Source organism: Puma concolor, chromosome B1 (assembly GCF_028749965.1).
Source record: "Puma concolor isolate L17-30 chromosome B1, mPumCon1.1.hap2, whole genome shotgun sequence".
Lineage (NCBI taxonomy): Eukaryota > Metazoa > Chordata > Mammalia > Carnivora > Felidae > Puma > Puma concolor.
In genome coordinates, this window is record NC_141670.1 from 162,817,450 (window position 1) to 162,829,963 (window position 12,514).

Below are 12,514 nucleotides of genomic sequence, written 5' to 3' on the forward strand. Positions count from 1 at the left end.
AAAAGTTTTTTAAAGGTATAGGAGCAAAACGAAAGATTTTTAAATGGTCATAGTTGGAACAACTTGAGCAACAAAATAAATAATCATAATACTGGATTATAAAATAAATATCCAGGACTCCCTTGTGATATAAATAACTGAAATCATGAACAAATTCAGAGAAAGTAACACTGAGGAAAATAGAAAAATCACCATCAGAACACCACAATAATAATTAATCCCCCATGGGCAAGATTTGCTGATAGATGCTGAAATGAGTCGGGAAATTTAAATAGAAACAAGATATTTTCATAATCTCAAAGTATCTCCCCCCAAATATTTAGTAATTATAAAAGAGGAAATAGTAAGTTTACAGTGTAGACTTTTGGCAGATTCCATCTTAGGAAAAGACCAAGGTTAACATTACCAATAATATATTGGCATCAAGTAACTCCTGATATAATGCACTGTGGAGGACACATTACCTATGTAGTATCCTTGTCAATAATTTCATATCCTCAGTCTAATTATAAAAATATATCAGAGAAGCCCAAATTTGAGACATTTTCAAAAAACAACAGACTAGGTTCACATCAGGAAAGATGGCAGAATAGAAAGCTCTAGGGATCCATTTGTCCACCTAGATAATTATTGTACTAGAAGAAACAGTCTCAAGTGACAGCTTGGGAACTCTGGAGTCTATTTGAACACTTGTAGCTTCCAAGATAAAGTTTGGCTGGTAAACTGTAGTTAGTATTGGCTGATTTCAGTCCTTAGTGTGGTAATAGCTATCCATACCTTACCCGCAGCCCCATGGTAGGCAACTGTTTGGACAGCAGCCTGTGTTACTGAAAAAGCTTACTAAAGCCAGAGTGGACAGTAAAGACTTTGTCCTCAATATCAAGGTTCTGTGTTCTGATTATGAATTACTGCTTCTGAATGTGGAGATACAGGCACAAAGAGTGGTTGCTATGGTGTCAATTTTCACTGGCTCCAGAGGATATAAAGTAGCCACATCTGTTTGGTTGGTTGGTATTTGGACATTCAAAACAACTGTATAAATGAGGGAATTTAGAAAGCCTTGGGAAAGACAAAAGCTCAGAAAAGACCTGAGACAACCTTAATTCTTTTACCTCAGACTGATCTCTGGCACAGAGACACCATAAAGTAATAAAAAAAGAAATCATGGAAGGTAGGGATCTGATTTTTTAGAGTTACCACATTTATAAGAATCCAGTGTTGTTTTCAAATTACAAGGCATACAAAGAAACATAAGTATTTCCAATTCAAAGGAACAAAAGAAATCGACACAAAGACAGGAAAGCATTATATGAACAAAGTGAGAATAACAATAAAGAGAAATTGTAAGAAGGAACCAAAAAGATATTCTAAGACTAAAAAGTACAATAAAAATTGAAATGAAATATATACTAGAGGGCTTCAAAAATCAGATTTGAACAAGCTGAAGAAAGAACAAATTTGAAGAGAAGACAATTGAAATTATGGAGTCTGAGGAATAGAAGAAAAAAAGAATGAAGTGAACAGAGACTAATTGGCCTTGTGATACACTAAGTGAGCCAACTTATGTGGTATAAGAGTCCCAGCAGAAGAAAAGAGAAAGGGGCAGAAAGAATATTTGAAAAAATGATGTCTGAAAACTTCCCAAATTTAACAAAAGACACAAATCTCCAAATCCATGATGCTCAATGGGTTCCAAGTAGTATCAACTCAAAGAGACCCACACAAAGACAAATCATAATCAACTATCAAAAGATAAAAACAAACTTGAAATCAATGAGAGAGAAGTAAAGTGTCACATACAATGGACCTTTAATAAAACTGTCAGTTTCTCATCAGAAATCTTGGAGGCCAGAAAGCAGTGAATTGATATATTTTAATTGCTACAAAACAACAACAATAGCACACAAAACTACCAACTGAGAATTCTTCATTTGGCAAATCTATGTTGCAAATGAAGGATAAATTAAGACATTAATTTAAGCTAAGTGAGTTTGTAACTACTAGAATTGCCCTAAAAAAGTAGTCCTTCTTGCTGAAGTTTAAAAGGCACTAGACAGTAACTCAAAGCTTTATGAAGAAGTAAGTAACATAAAGGTAACTACGTAAGCAAATATAAAAGCCAGAATCACTCAGCTTTTGGTTCTTAACTCTGTCTTTTTCTGTATGATTTAAAAGGCAAAGACATAAAACAGCAATTATTTTTTTTCATAAAACAACAATTATAAGTTGATGTTGATGGACAATGTATAACAATGTAGTTTGTAACAATGACAGCATGAAAGAGGAGGGATGGAGGTATATACAAGTGGAGCATTTGTCTAGTATTGAAACTAAGTTGGTATTATTCACAGTAGGTCATCATAAGATACTAATTTTAATCCTTAAGGTAAATGCTAAGAAAAAAACTAAAAGATTACAGAATGGAAAAGAAGAAGCAAATTAAAATGGCATATTACAAAAATCAACTAAATACAAAGGAAGAATTGAGGGACAAAAAGCAAATAAGAAACACAAAAGAGCTAAATGGCAGAAGTCCTTCATTACCAAGAATTGCTTTGTCGCGTTGGTCCCAGCCTATTGAGAATGATATTGTTGGTGAGGAATGCCTGAGGCATTCATCTGGGCCTGTATTACTCACATTTTGTGGCTGGACTAGCCCTTTGGTTCTTATTATGATTGTAGGATACGCTTTAGCAAAAACCCCACCAGGAACCATTGAGGAAAAAGAGTTATTACTCATAGGTGCTGGAAGCTACATGGCATGCCTAAAGGCCACATAGCCAGATTATTAGGGAGTAAGAGTACAGAGCTGGGGCTCTGCCTTTACTACGGTCCATTGGTGGGGTGTTTAGGTTTCACAGGTTTACTCTTTATTGGCTAATTTAGTGCATAAGAGCTGGAATTAGGACATGGGAAAGGAGAAGCTGGTCATTCAAGCAGTCTAGTTTACCCAGGGGTTTCTGAAAGAGGGGTCCTCATAGGTGGGGGCAGCCTAATTCCTTATCTGGTTGTTTTGCTAGTAGCTGTGTCATACAGCTGGCACCGTGTTTTTCGAGATGGATGTCTTTTGAAATGGACTCCTCAGCAACCAAAAGCTCAACGTCAGGCACTTACAGTACAATCAAAAAACTTCATGTCAGACACTTACATTACGTAGTTTAAATGTAAATGGATTTTAAATTAATTGATCTCCAATTAAAGGCAGATATTGGCAGAATGAATACAAAGAAACACAACCCATGTCCTGAAAACCAAAGACATCTTGAGAAAGAACAAAATTGGAGGACTCATACTTCCAGATTTTGAAACTTACTACAAAGTGACAGTAATCAAAACAATGTAGTAGTGACATAAGAAGAGACATACAGATCGCTAGAATAGGATAGAGAGCCCAGAAAGAAACCCTCACATATATATTCAAATGATTTTCAACAAGGTGTCAAGACCATTGAATCTTTTCAACAAATGGCACTGGGAAAACTAGATTTCTACATGGAGAAGAATAAGTTGGACTCCTACCTCATATCATAAACAACAAATAACAGAAAATGGATCAAAGACCTAAATATAAGAACTAAAACTTATGGGGAAAACATAAGGGGAAACATCCATGACATTGGATTTGGCAATGATTTCTTGGATATGACACCAAAAGCACAGCAACAAAAGAAAAAATAGATAAACTGGACTTTCTCAAAATTTTACACTTTTGTACAAAGGACACTATCAAGAGAATGAAAAAATAACCCACAGAATGGGAGAAAATATTTGCAAATTATATGTATAAATATATCATGTAGGATTACTAACCAGAATATATAAAGAATTCCTAAAACTCAGCAACAAAAGACAGCTCAATTTAAAAACATGCAAAGGACTTGAATAGACATTTCTCCAATGCAGGTATACAAATGGAAAGTAAGTACATGAAAAGATGATCAACTTAGTCATTAGGAAAATGCAAATCAAAAACATGAGATTCCATTTCTTTCCCACTAGGGTGGTTATAGTAAAGAAGACAGACGATAAAAGTTGGTGAGCATGTGGAGAAATTGGAACCCTCGTACGTTGCTAGTGGGAATGTAAAATGGTGCACTGCTTTGAAAAACAGTCTGGAATTTCCTCAGATGTTAAATATAGAATTACCATATGATTCACAATTCCACTTGGATGTGTATATATCCAAGAAAACTGAAAACATAAAATATGTATATGAATGTTCATAGCACTATTCAAAACAGCCAAAAAGTACAAAATGTGAATATCTGTCAACTGGGGAGAGGATAAACAAATTATAGTATATCAGACAATGGAATATTACCAGCCATTTAAAGAAATGTGGTACTGATATATGATACAATACAATTGAGCCTTTAAAATATTATGCTAAGTGAAAGAAGCCAGTAACAGAAGGCCATATTTTATATGATCCCACTTAAATGTCCAGGATAGGAAAATTCATAGAGACAGAAATTATTAATTACCATGGCCTGTGATGGGAATAAGTGCAGATGGGGGAATAAGGAATAACTTTGGAGGAATAAAAATATTCTAGGATTAAATAGTGGTAATGGATGCATAACTTTGTGAATGTTTTAAAAATGACTGAATTGTACACTTCAAATAGTTGGATTTTGTTTTTCATTTTCTTTTTACTTTATTTATTTATTTATTTATTTATTTAGAGAGTGAGTCAGGGACGGGCCGAGAGAGGGGAAGAGAGGATCTTAAGCAGGCCCTGTGCCCAGCACGGACCCTGGCGTGGGACTCAATCTCATGACTGTGAGTTCATGACCTGAGCCGAAATCAAGAGTGGAATGTTTAACCAACTGAGCCACCCAGGCGTCCCATATTTTTTTATAGTTGAATTTTATTATACATGCATGCCTCACTTTATTGCACTTCACTTTATTGCACTTTGCAGATACTGTCTTTTTTATGCATTGGAAGCTTGTGGCAGCCCTGCCTTGAGCAAGTCTATTGGTGCCATTTTTCTACCGCATTTGCTCACTTCATGATTGTCACATTTTGGTATTCTCACAATATTTCAAGCTTTTTTATTATTATTATATTTGTCATGGTAATCTGTCATCAGTGATTATGACTCTCTGAAAGCTCAGATGATGGTTAGCATTTTTTAAAGGAATAATGTGTTTATTTGCTATTTATTTTTATTTTGTGAAGGTATGTACATTTTTTAGACATAACGATATTGTGCTCTTAATGGACCACATCATAGTGTAAACATAACTTTTATACACGCTGGGAAACCAGAAAATCCACTTGACTCACTTTATCGTGAGTTTCACTTTATTGCAATGGTCTGGAATAGAACTCACAAAATCTTCAAGGTATGCTTATATATGAATTATATTACAATTAAAATGTAAAGATCATGGAGGAACTGAAATATTCATATGACCACTCTGGAAAGCAGTTTGGCAATTTCATACAAAGTTACATATACATTTAACATATAACCCAGCAATCACATTTCTGAGGGAATTGAAGATCTATGTCAATACAAAGAATTGTACATGAATGTTCATAATAGCTAAAAACAAAACAACGTAAAAGTCCATTGACGCGATGAATACATGTGAAGTGAGTGAATAAACAAATTGTAGTGTATTCACATAATGGAATACTACTCTGTAGGAATAGAAAGCAAACTAGTGATACACATAGTAACTTTGGTAAAATTCAAAAGCATTATACTAAATGAAAGAAGCCAGGCCAGGAGAATATTTGATATATGGTCATTTGCATCATTTAAAAATATTATTTTTTGATGAAAATATAAATTTCCAAAATTGACTCAATAAGAGATGGAAAAACATTAGTGAGAAGATAAACGGATTCCTAAAATTTGTTCTCTAGCTGATTTTTCTCTACTTTCAAGGCACAGATAATCTCTATATTTTTATAAAGATGGAGAGTTTACTAATTTGTTGCATAAAACATGGTTATATTTATTGATAATATAACACTGATTGTCACAATCAGACAAGGTTCATACAGAAAGGAAATAAAACTCATGACTCAGGTTGGTTGGTCAAAATAACCACCCAACATTGTTAAGAAAAATTTATATTTCTCATGTGAATCGACCTTATGACGATGCAACTAGCAAAATTCAGACTGTGGGAAACCTTGGACAAACAAGCCAGGTTCCTTTGATAAAGAAATTGCCAGGGGGGAAAAGTAGATGGAAAGAATCTGGATTAAATTAGATTTAAGAGATATAATAACCATATGTATAAATCTAATTTGGATCCTCATTTGAGTAAACAAACTTTAAAAAATGGAGACAATACTCAATGCCGTTGAACACTTACATGGTTAACATGGTAAATTTTATGTATATTTTATGTATTTTAGAATAGGATTATTTGAACATTATATAACTATATTAAGGAATTATTGTTTTAGGTGTGATTGTGCTATGTGAATTAATTTTTTTAAAGTATCCTCATCTTTTGGAGATACATAATGAAATATTTACAGATGAAATTACATGATGTCTTATATTTGCTTCAGAATAGCCCGTGAGATGGGAAGTTAACAGGGGTAAAGATGTAAGATGTAGAGATGTAAGATGTAGAGATTGGCCATGAATAGAAATAATTGATGGAAGATGCATGCATCTGGGGTCTCTTTACCTTTGTATATTTTGATAACTGTCCATAATATAGTGTAAAATACACATTCCTGAGATCAGAATGAAGAGGTAATAATCAGTAAATTTGGGTTGGGATCTCAGGAATATGTCAATCTTTGGAACCTGCTATACCTAAGTGATTCTCGTACAGGATGTCCACATGCCTTAACTTGGAAAACATTGCTTTAGGCCAATCTCACTTTTGAAACATAGATGCAAAAATCTTAAATACAATATTGACAAATAAAATAGCATATTAAAATCATTATATATGGTGAATAATTAGAATTTATTCAAAGAATGCAAGGATTGTTCAATGATGGCAATCCTACTAATGTAATCATTTATGTCAGCAGAATTTATTGAGATAATTAATGCTTCTGTAACATGCAACTTCAAATTCACAGTGGTTTCACACAGGAAAGTTCCTTACTCAGGAACTTCAGTGACTCTTCTGTTACTCTGAAGAGTTACTTCAGTGACTCTTCTCTGGGTGATGACTAGGGATCTGGGCTCTTTTCATTAGGGCCACATCATGTCAGCATCCTTTCCCTCCGGCTTGTGGACTAGGGAGACAGTGTGAAAGACAGCATGGGACATTGCAGGGGTGAGTCACAGAAATGCATATTTCACTTTCACTCTTGATCTACTGGACATAATCCAGTCTCCTGGGCCTAATCTAACCACAAAGGAAGCTGGCAAATGTCTTCCTGTGAGCCCTGGAAGAGAAAGCTATACCAATGACCAGCCAGTTTCTGCCACAGAGATGAAAGAGAGATACTACATGTGCAAGTTCTTTCACTTGCATATTCCATACCAAAAGTCCAAGTTTAATTGCCACCAGTTTGTGCCACATTATTTTCATATCTCAGTTGTCACTTTGGATCTAAGGAAAAAGGAACCTGTATCCTTTCAAAAGTTGTTATTAACAAGGGAAAATTCTGTAGTCATCCTGATAGTGGTGATATAAAGCAAATTCCTCATTTAAAGCCAAAACAAAACAAAAATTTTAAGAATTGTAAAAGCAGTTTTACATTCACAGCAAAATGAGTGGAAGGTATAGAGATTCCAATATACCCCCTGCCCCAGCAAATGCATAGTCTCCAGCATTATCAACATCTCCCACCAGAATGATAGATTTGCTATAATTGATGAACCTACATCAATACATCAAAATCACCCAAAGTCTACAGTGTTCATACAATACAGTCCATTTTTAGTGTTGTATTTTCTATGAGTTTGGACAAGTGCATAATGATGTATCCATCATTATGGCATCATACAAAGTATTTTCACTACCCTAAAAATTCTCTGTAGTCTGCCTATTTGTCCCCTCCCCATTGCAAATCTCTGGCAACTGCTGATTTTTTTATTGTCTCCATACCTTGCCTTTCCAGATTGTCATATAGTTGGGGTCATAGTTTGTAGCCTTCCCAGATTGGCTTCTTTCACTTGTAATATGCATTTAAGTTTCTTCCATGTCTTTTCATGGCTTGAGAGCTCATTTCTTTTTAGCACTGAATAATACTACATTATCTGGATACACCACAGTTTACCCATTCACTTAAGGATATCTGAGTTACTTCCAAGTTTGGGCTATGATAAATTATTTTAAAGCTGCTATAAACACCCACGTGTAGGTTTTTGTGTAGACATAGTTTTCACTCCTTTGGGTAAATACCAAGGAGAATGATAGCAGGATCGTATGGTAAGAGTTTGTTTAATTATATAAGAAACTTCCAAACCATCTTCCAAAAGGTGACCGTTTTGTATTCCAACCAGCAATGAATGAGAGTTCCTGTTGCTCCACATCCTCTCAATCATTTGGTGTCAGTGTTGTAGATTTTGGCCATTTTAATAGATATGTTGTTCTCTGTTGTTTCAATTTGCATTTCCTTGATGACATAGATGTGGAGTATCTTTTAATATGCTTATTTGTCATCAATATATTTTTTGGTGAGTTGCTTGTTTAGGTCTTTGGCCCATTTTTGAATCAGGTTGTTTGTTTGTTTTCTGATTGTTGAGGTTTTAGGGTTCTTTGTATATTTTAGATAATACTCCTTCATCAGATGTACCTTCTGCAAATATTTTCTTCTAGTCTTTGCAAAGAAGGTACGTCCCTAGAGGCAATAATTGTAGTGGTTTTCTGATCCCCAGTGTAGGTTGATAGTAGAACACAATTGAAATAGTAGTTCCAGATTCCCCAGTTTCTGGATTGCAGCAGGGAAAGCTATTCATTCCTTTGGCAGACCAGTTTTGAGTGTTGTTTTGGAAGTCATTCTTGGTAGCCAAGCCTAGAGTCTTCATCTTTATACTGAGTGGTGTGTAAAATACTTAATCCCCCAGATTAAGCTTTCTGCTGCTTTCTGTTTTTGTGAGTAAATCCCAACTGATAATTGTTAGGTGAAAAATGCAGGCCATTGGAAAGAAAGAAAGAAACAAAGAAAGAAAAGAAAAGAAAAGAAAAGAAAAGAGAAGGAAGGAAGAAGAAAGAAAAGAAAAGAAAAAGAAGAAAGGAGAAAGAAAAATGAGGCCGTTGAACACTATATCCCTTTCTGATGGCAAAACCAACCCAGGTGTTTAATTCTACTGAATTGCAAAGAAAAATGAGGAGGAGAAGGTGCAGAAGTAGAGGAGGAAGATAGTCACACCATTAAGTAGGGCATGGTGCCATCACTGGAACAAAAACTTTCTGAAATTTTTGGCAGATATAAGCCAGTGAGATCAAATTGAGGGAAGTTAATGATAGTGATGCTAAATAGTGCAAACAAAACTGGGCTCCCAAAAGATTTTTGGAGTAACTGTAAGTTCTGAATGTCTGAGCCAGTACAGGGAAAATTGAAGGATTTCAGTTTGAAAGTTGTGAGAAGGCCCTAGATTTGAATTCCTGTTCTTGGCATTCTTCTCTAGGCTTCATTTTGCTTGATTTACTTGTTATGTAAAGTGAGTGGTTTTACCTGATATGGTTCTAACACATGCAATAAAGACAGAATGTTCTAAAATATACCCAGGATTTAGGTTTGGCCATGCCAACAGAACAGGAGATAATTGCCATGGTGAAGATAGTTTATTACTCAGTTCTCAAGAGTAGTGGGCATGCCCTACAATGCAGGGCCATACAGGGAAGCATCAGAGTTGGTTAAGAGGCAGAAGGAGGGGCGCCTGGGTGGCGCAGTCGGTTAAGCGTCCGATTTCAGCCAGGTCACGATCTCGCGTTCCGTGAGTTGGAGCCCCGCGTCGGGCTCTGGGCTGATGGCTCAGAGCCTGGAGCCTGTTTCCGATTCTGTGTCTCCCTCTCTCTCTGCCCCTCCCCCGTTCATGCTCTGTCTCTCTGTCCCAAAAATAAATAAACGTTGAAAAAAAAAAAAAAATTAAAAAAAAAAAAAAAAAAAAAAAAAAAGAGGCAGAAGGAGTGAGGGGATAGTATGGACATAACTCTTCATTGTGATTTCTGTGGGAAAGGTAAACTAAGCAGGGTGAGCAGGTGTAGGATTGGCTAGTTGAATAATTTTGGCAGGCTCTGGGCTGTAGAGGCTGCCTCTAGTTGTCTGATTCCTGGGCCAGGAAAGATTAGGGAATAGGAATAGTGCCTCAGGCCAATAAAGGAGGTGGTTGAAGGACTGGGCTCTGAATTAGTTGGTTTGCTTTTAAGAAATGTGCTCTGCAGTGAGTATTTGCTATCTTTAGAAATTACCTAGCCCTGGGAGAGGCAGTCTCTCCAGGATCAGCAAGGTCGCAGATGCCAGAGCATCAATACAGAAAATAAGAAAATAAAGGGCCTGGTGGGCTCAATCAGTACAGGATGTGACTCTTGATCTTGGAGTTGTGAGTTCAAGCTCCATGTTGGACATGGAGATTACTTAAAAAAAATTTTTTTTCATTATACAGAAAATAAGAAAATCTAGTTGATACACAGAGAAAGAAAGGAGTGTGTACTCCCAGATAACTTAGAGGTATGGAATCAGTAACCTTTAAGAAACTTGTAGGTGTGTTGGAAACTCTGGATCCAAGTGTTCCACAACTAAATCAAAACATGCAAATTTTGAGAAAGTTTTTAAACAAAGTTTCAAGGTCCTCTATGGGTGAATAACTAGTTTCAAGGTCCTCTATGGGTATTTATTGAATACTCATTGTGTGCTAGGCACCATCCTAAGAAATCTACATATGTTATCTCATTTAATCCCCAACAATCCTGTGTAAATAAGTATTAATATCATTCCCATTTGCAGTTGCAGAACTGAAGCTTAGAGTGATTAAATAACTTGCCTGAGCTTATGCTGCTCATAAGTAGGAGTTGGCATTTAAACCCAGTTTAGTCTTAGAGTGATCACCCTTCTCTACCACCTCTTTACCTGCAATAAAGTTATAACAAGTAATTACACATGTTCGCAAAGGCTTTGGACCGAAGTTCAGCTCAGCATGATAGTTAAGAGCATGTAAACAGGGTGAGAATAGTACTAACTTGATAAAGTTAAATTAGTTAATGTAGTGCACTTAAAACAGTGCCTGGCAACATAGTAAGCACTCAGTAAATGTTAGCTATTATTATTAAGTATATGCTTCCTTAGTATTTAACCTGTGTATGTATGAGAATTTGTTGGCTCAATGCCCTCTATAGCTATGATTAAGACCTAGCCTTAAATAAAAATAAATTTAAAAGTCAATAGCTAACTCCTCTTTGCAATATTCATAACACAAATACCCATATGAAAAGAGGAATTGGAATTATAAGAGCATTAATAGTTATTCTAACATTCTTTAAAGTGTTTGATATGTACTAGCATGACATTCATCGCCCTAAATTGTTTCTGTGTATAGGAATGACCTGAAGACTATAACAATTTTCTTATGTAATTTCATTTTATTTTTTTAATTAGAGAAAAGCGGTTACAGGAATGGAAAGCTCTTAAGGTAAAACAAAAATTTGGGGAATTAAGAGAAATTTCTGGAAATCAATATGTGAATGAAGTCACAAATGCAGAAAAAGATGTGTCAGTTATAATTCATTTATACAGATCAAGGTAATTACTATAGTATTTCTGTAAAATGTTAGTATACTAATGTTTTAAGATATTTATGTCTGGTTTTGAGGCTCAAGAAAAGAAAAATTATACATATGTATATACACATATATATGTATGTGTATATATATATATATGTATGTATGTATATATATATACACATAATGTTAAAAAACAAAATTCAGGTAAAAATCAAGTAAAATTGAAGATCTAATTGACTTCATTAAACAATTAATGAATCAGGCAGCATCCTATCTAGAACAAATGTAGAGGGGAGCTCCAAAGAGTTGTACAAAATGGAAGGCTTTTATAGGAAGGAGGGTGGACAGGAAGTTATTAGTAAAAGAAAAGGAAGGATTGTTTCTCTTAGGGGGAATACAGGGGTGTTCTTATTAGATGGATCACCTCATCTTCCTTTGGGGAATGGAGAGCCCATGTAACAGATTACCTCATTTGGTATTAACCAGAAAATTCCAGATTGATTAAATTCCACTTCTGGAGAGGTCGAAACTGCAATAAGTATTTGTTTGCTGTCTTGGGGGCAAGTGACTCCACCTTGGGCCTTGTGGCTTCCTTTTTAATGTGTACTTAATATACAAATGGAGTAATTGGCTTCAGGGATTAAATTAGATATTTTAATATGTTTTCATGTCTCATTTAAAGAATTTGTGGCACTTCTTAAAAGAATAACACTCTTTCAGGGCACCTGGCTGGCTCAGTTAGAAGAACATGTAACTCTTGATCTCCGGAGTTGTGAGTTTGAGTCCCACAGTGGGTATGGAAACTATTTAAATAAGTAAATGAATTAAAAAGAAAAAAAAGAGGGGCATTT

At 35.3% G+C, this 12,514-nt stretch overlaps 1 protein-coding gene and 1 long non-coding RNA gene across 3 annotated transcripts in view; one reads left to right on the forward strand and one right to left on the reverse strand.

The window, feature by feature from the left end:
* LOC147581988 (uncharacterized) overlaps positions 1-12,514 on the reverse strand; it is a 55,175-nt gene that overhangs the window by 25,865 nt on the left and 16,796 nt on the right. The gene's annotated exons all lie outside the window — the stretch shown is intronic.
* PDCL2 (phosducin like 2) overlaps positions 1-12,514 on the forward strand; it is a 36,279-nt gene that overhangs the window by 14,244 nt on the left and 9,521 nt on the right. Inside the window, exon 4 of the mRNA XM_025922032.2 lies at positions 11,539-11,682. Within this exon, the coding sequence (XP_025777817.1) occupies positions 11,539-11,682 (144 nt within the window). The remainder of the gene's footprint in view (positions 1-11,538; positions 11,683-12,514) is intronic.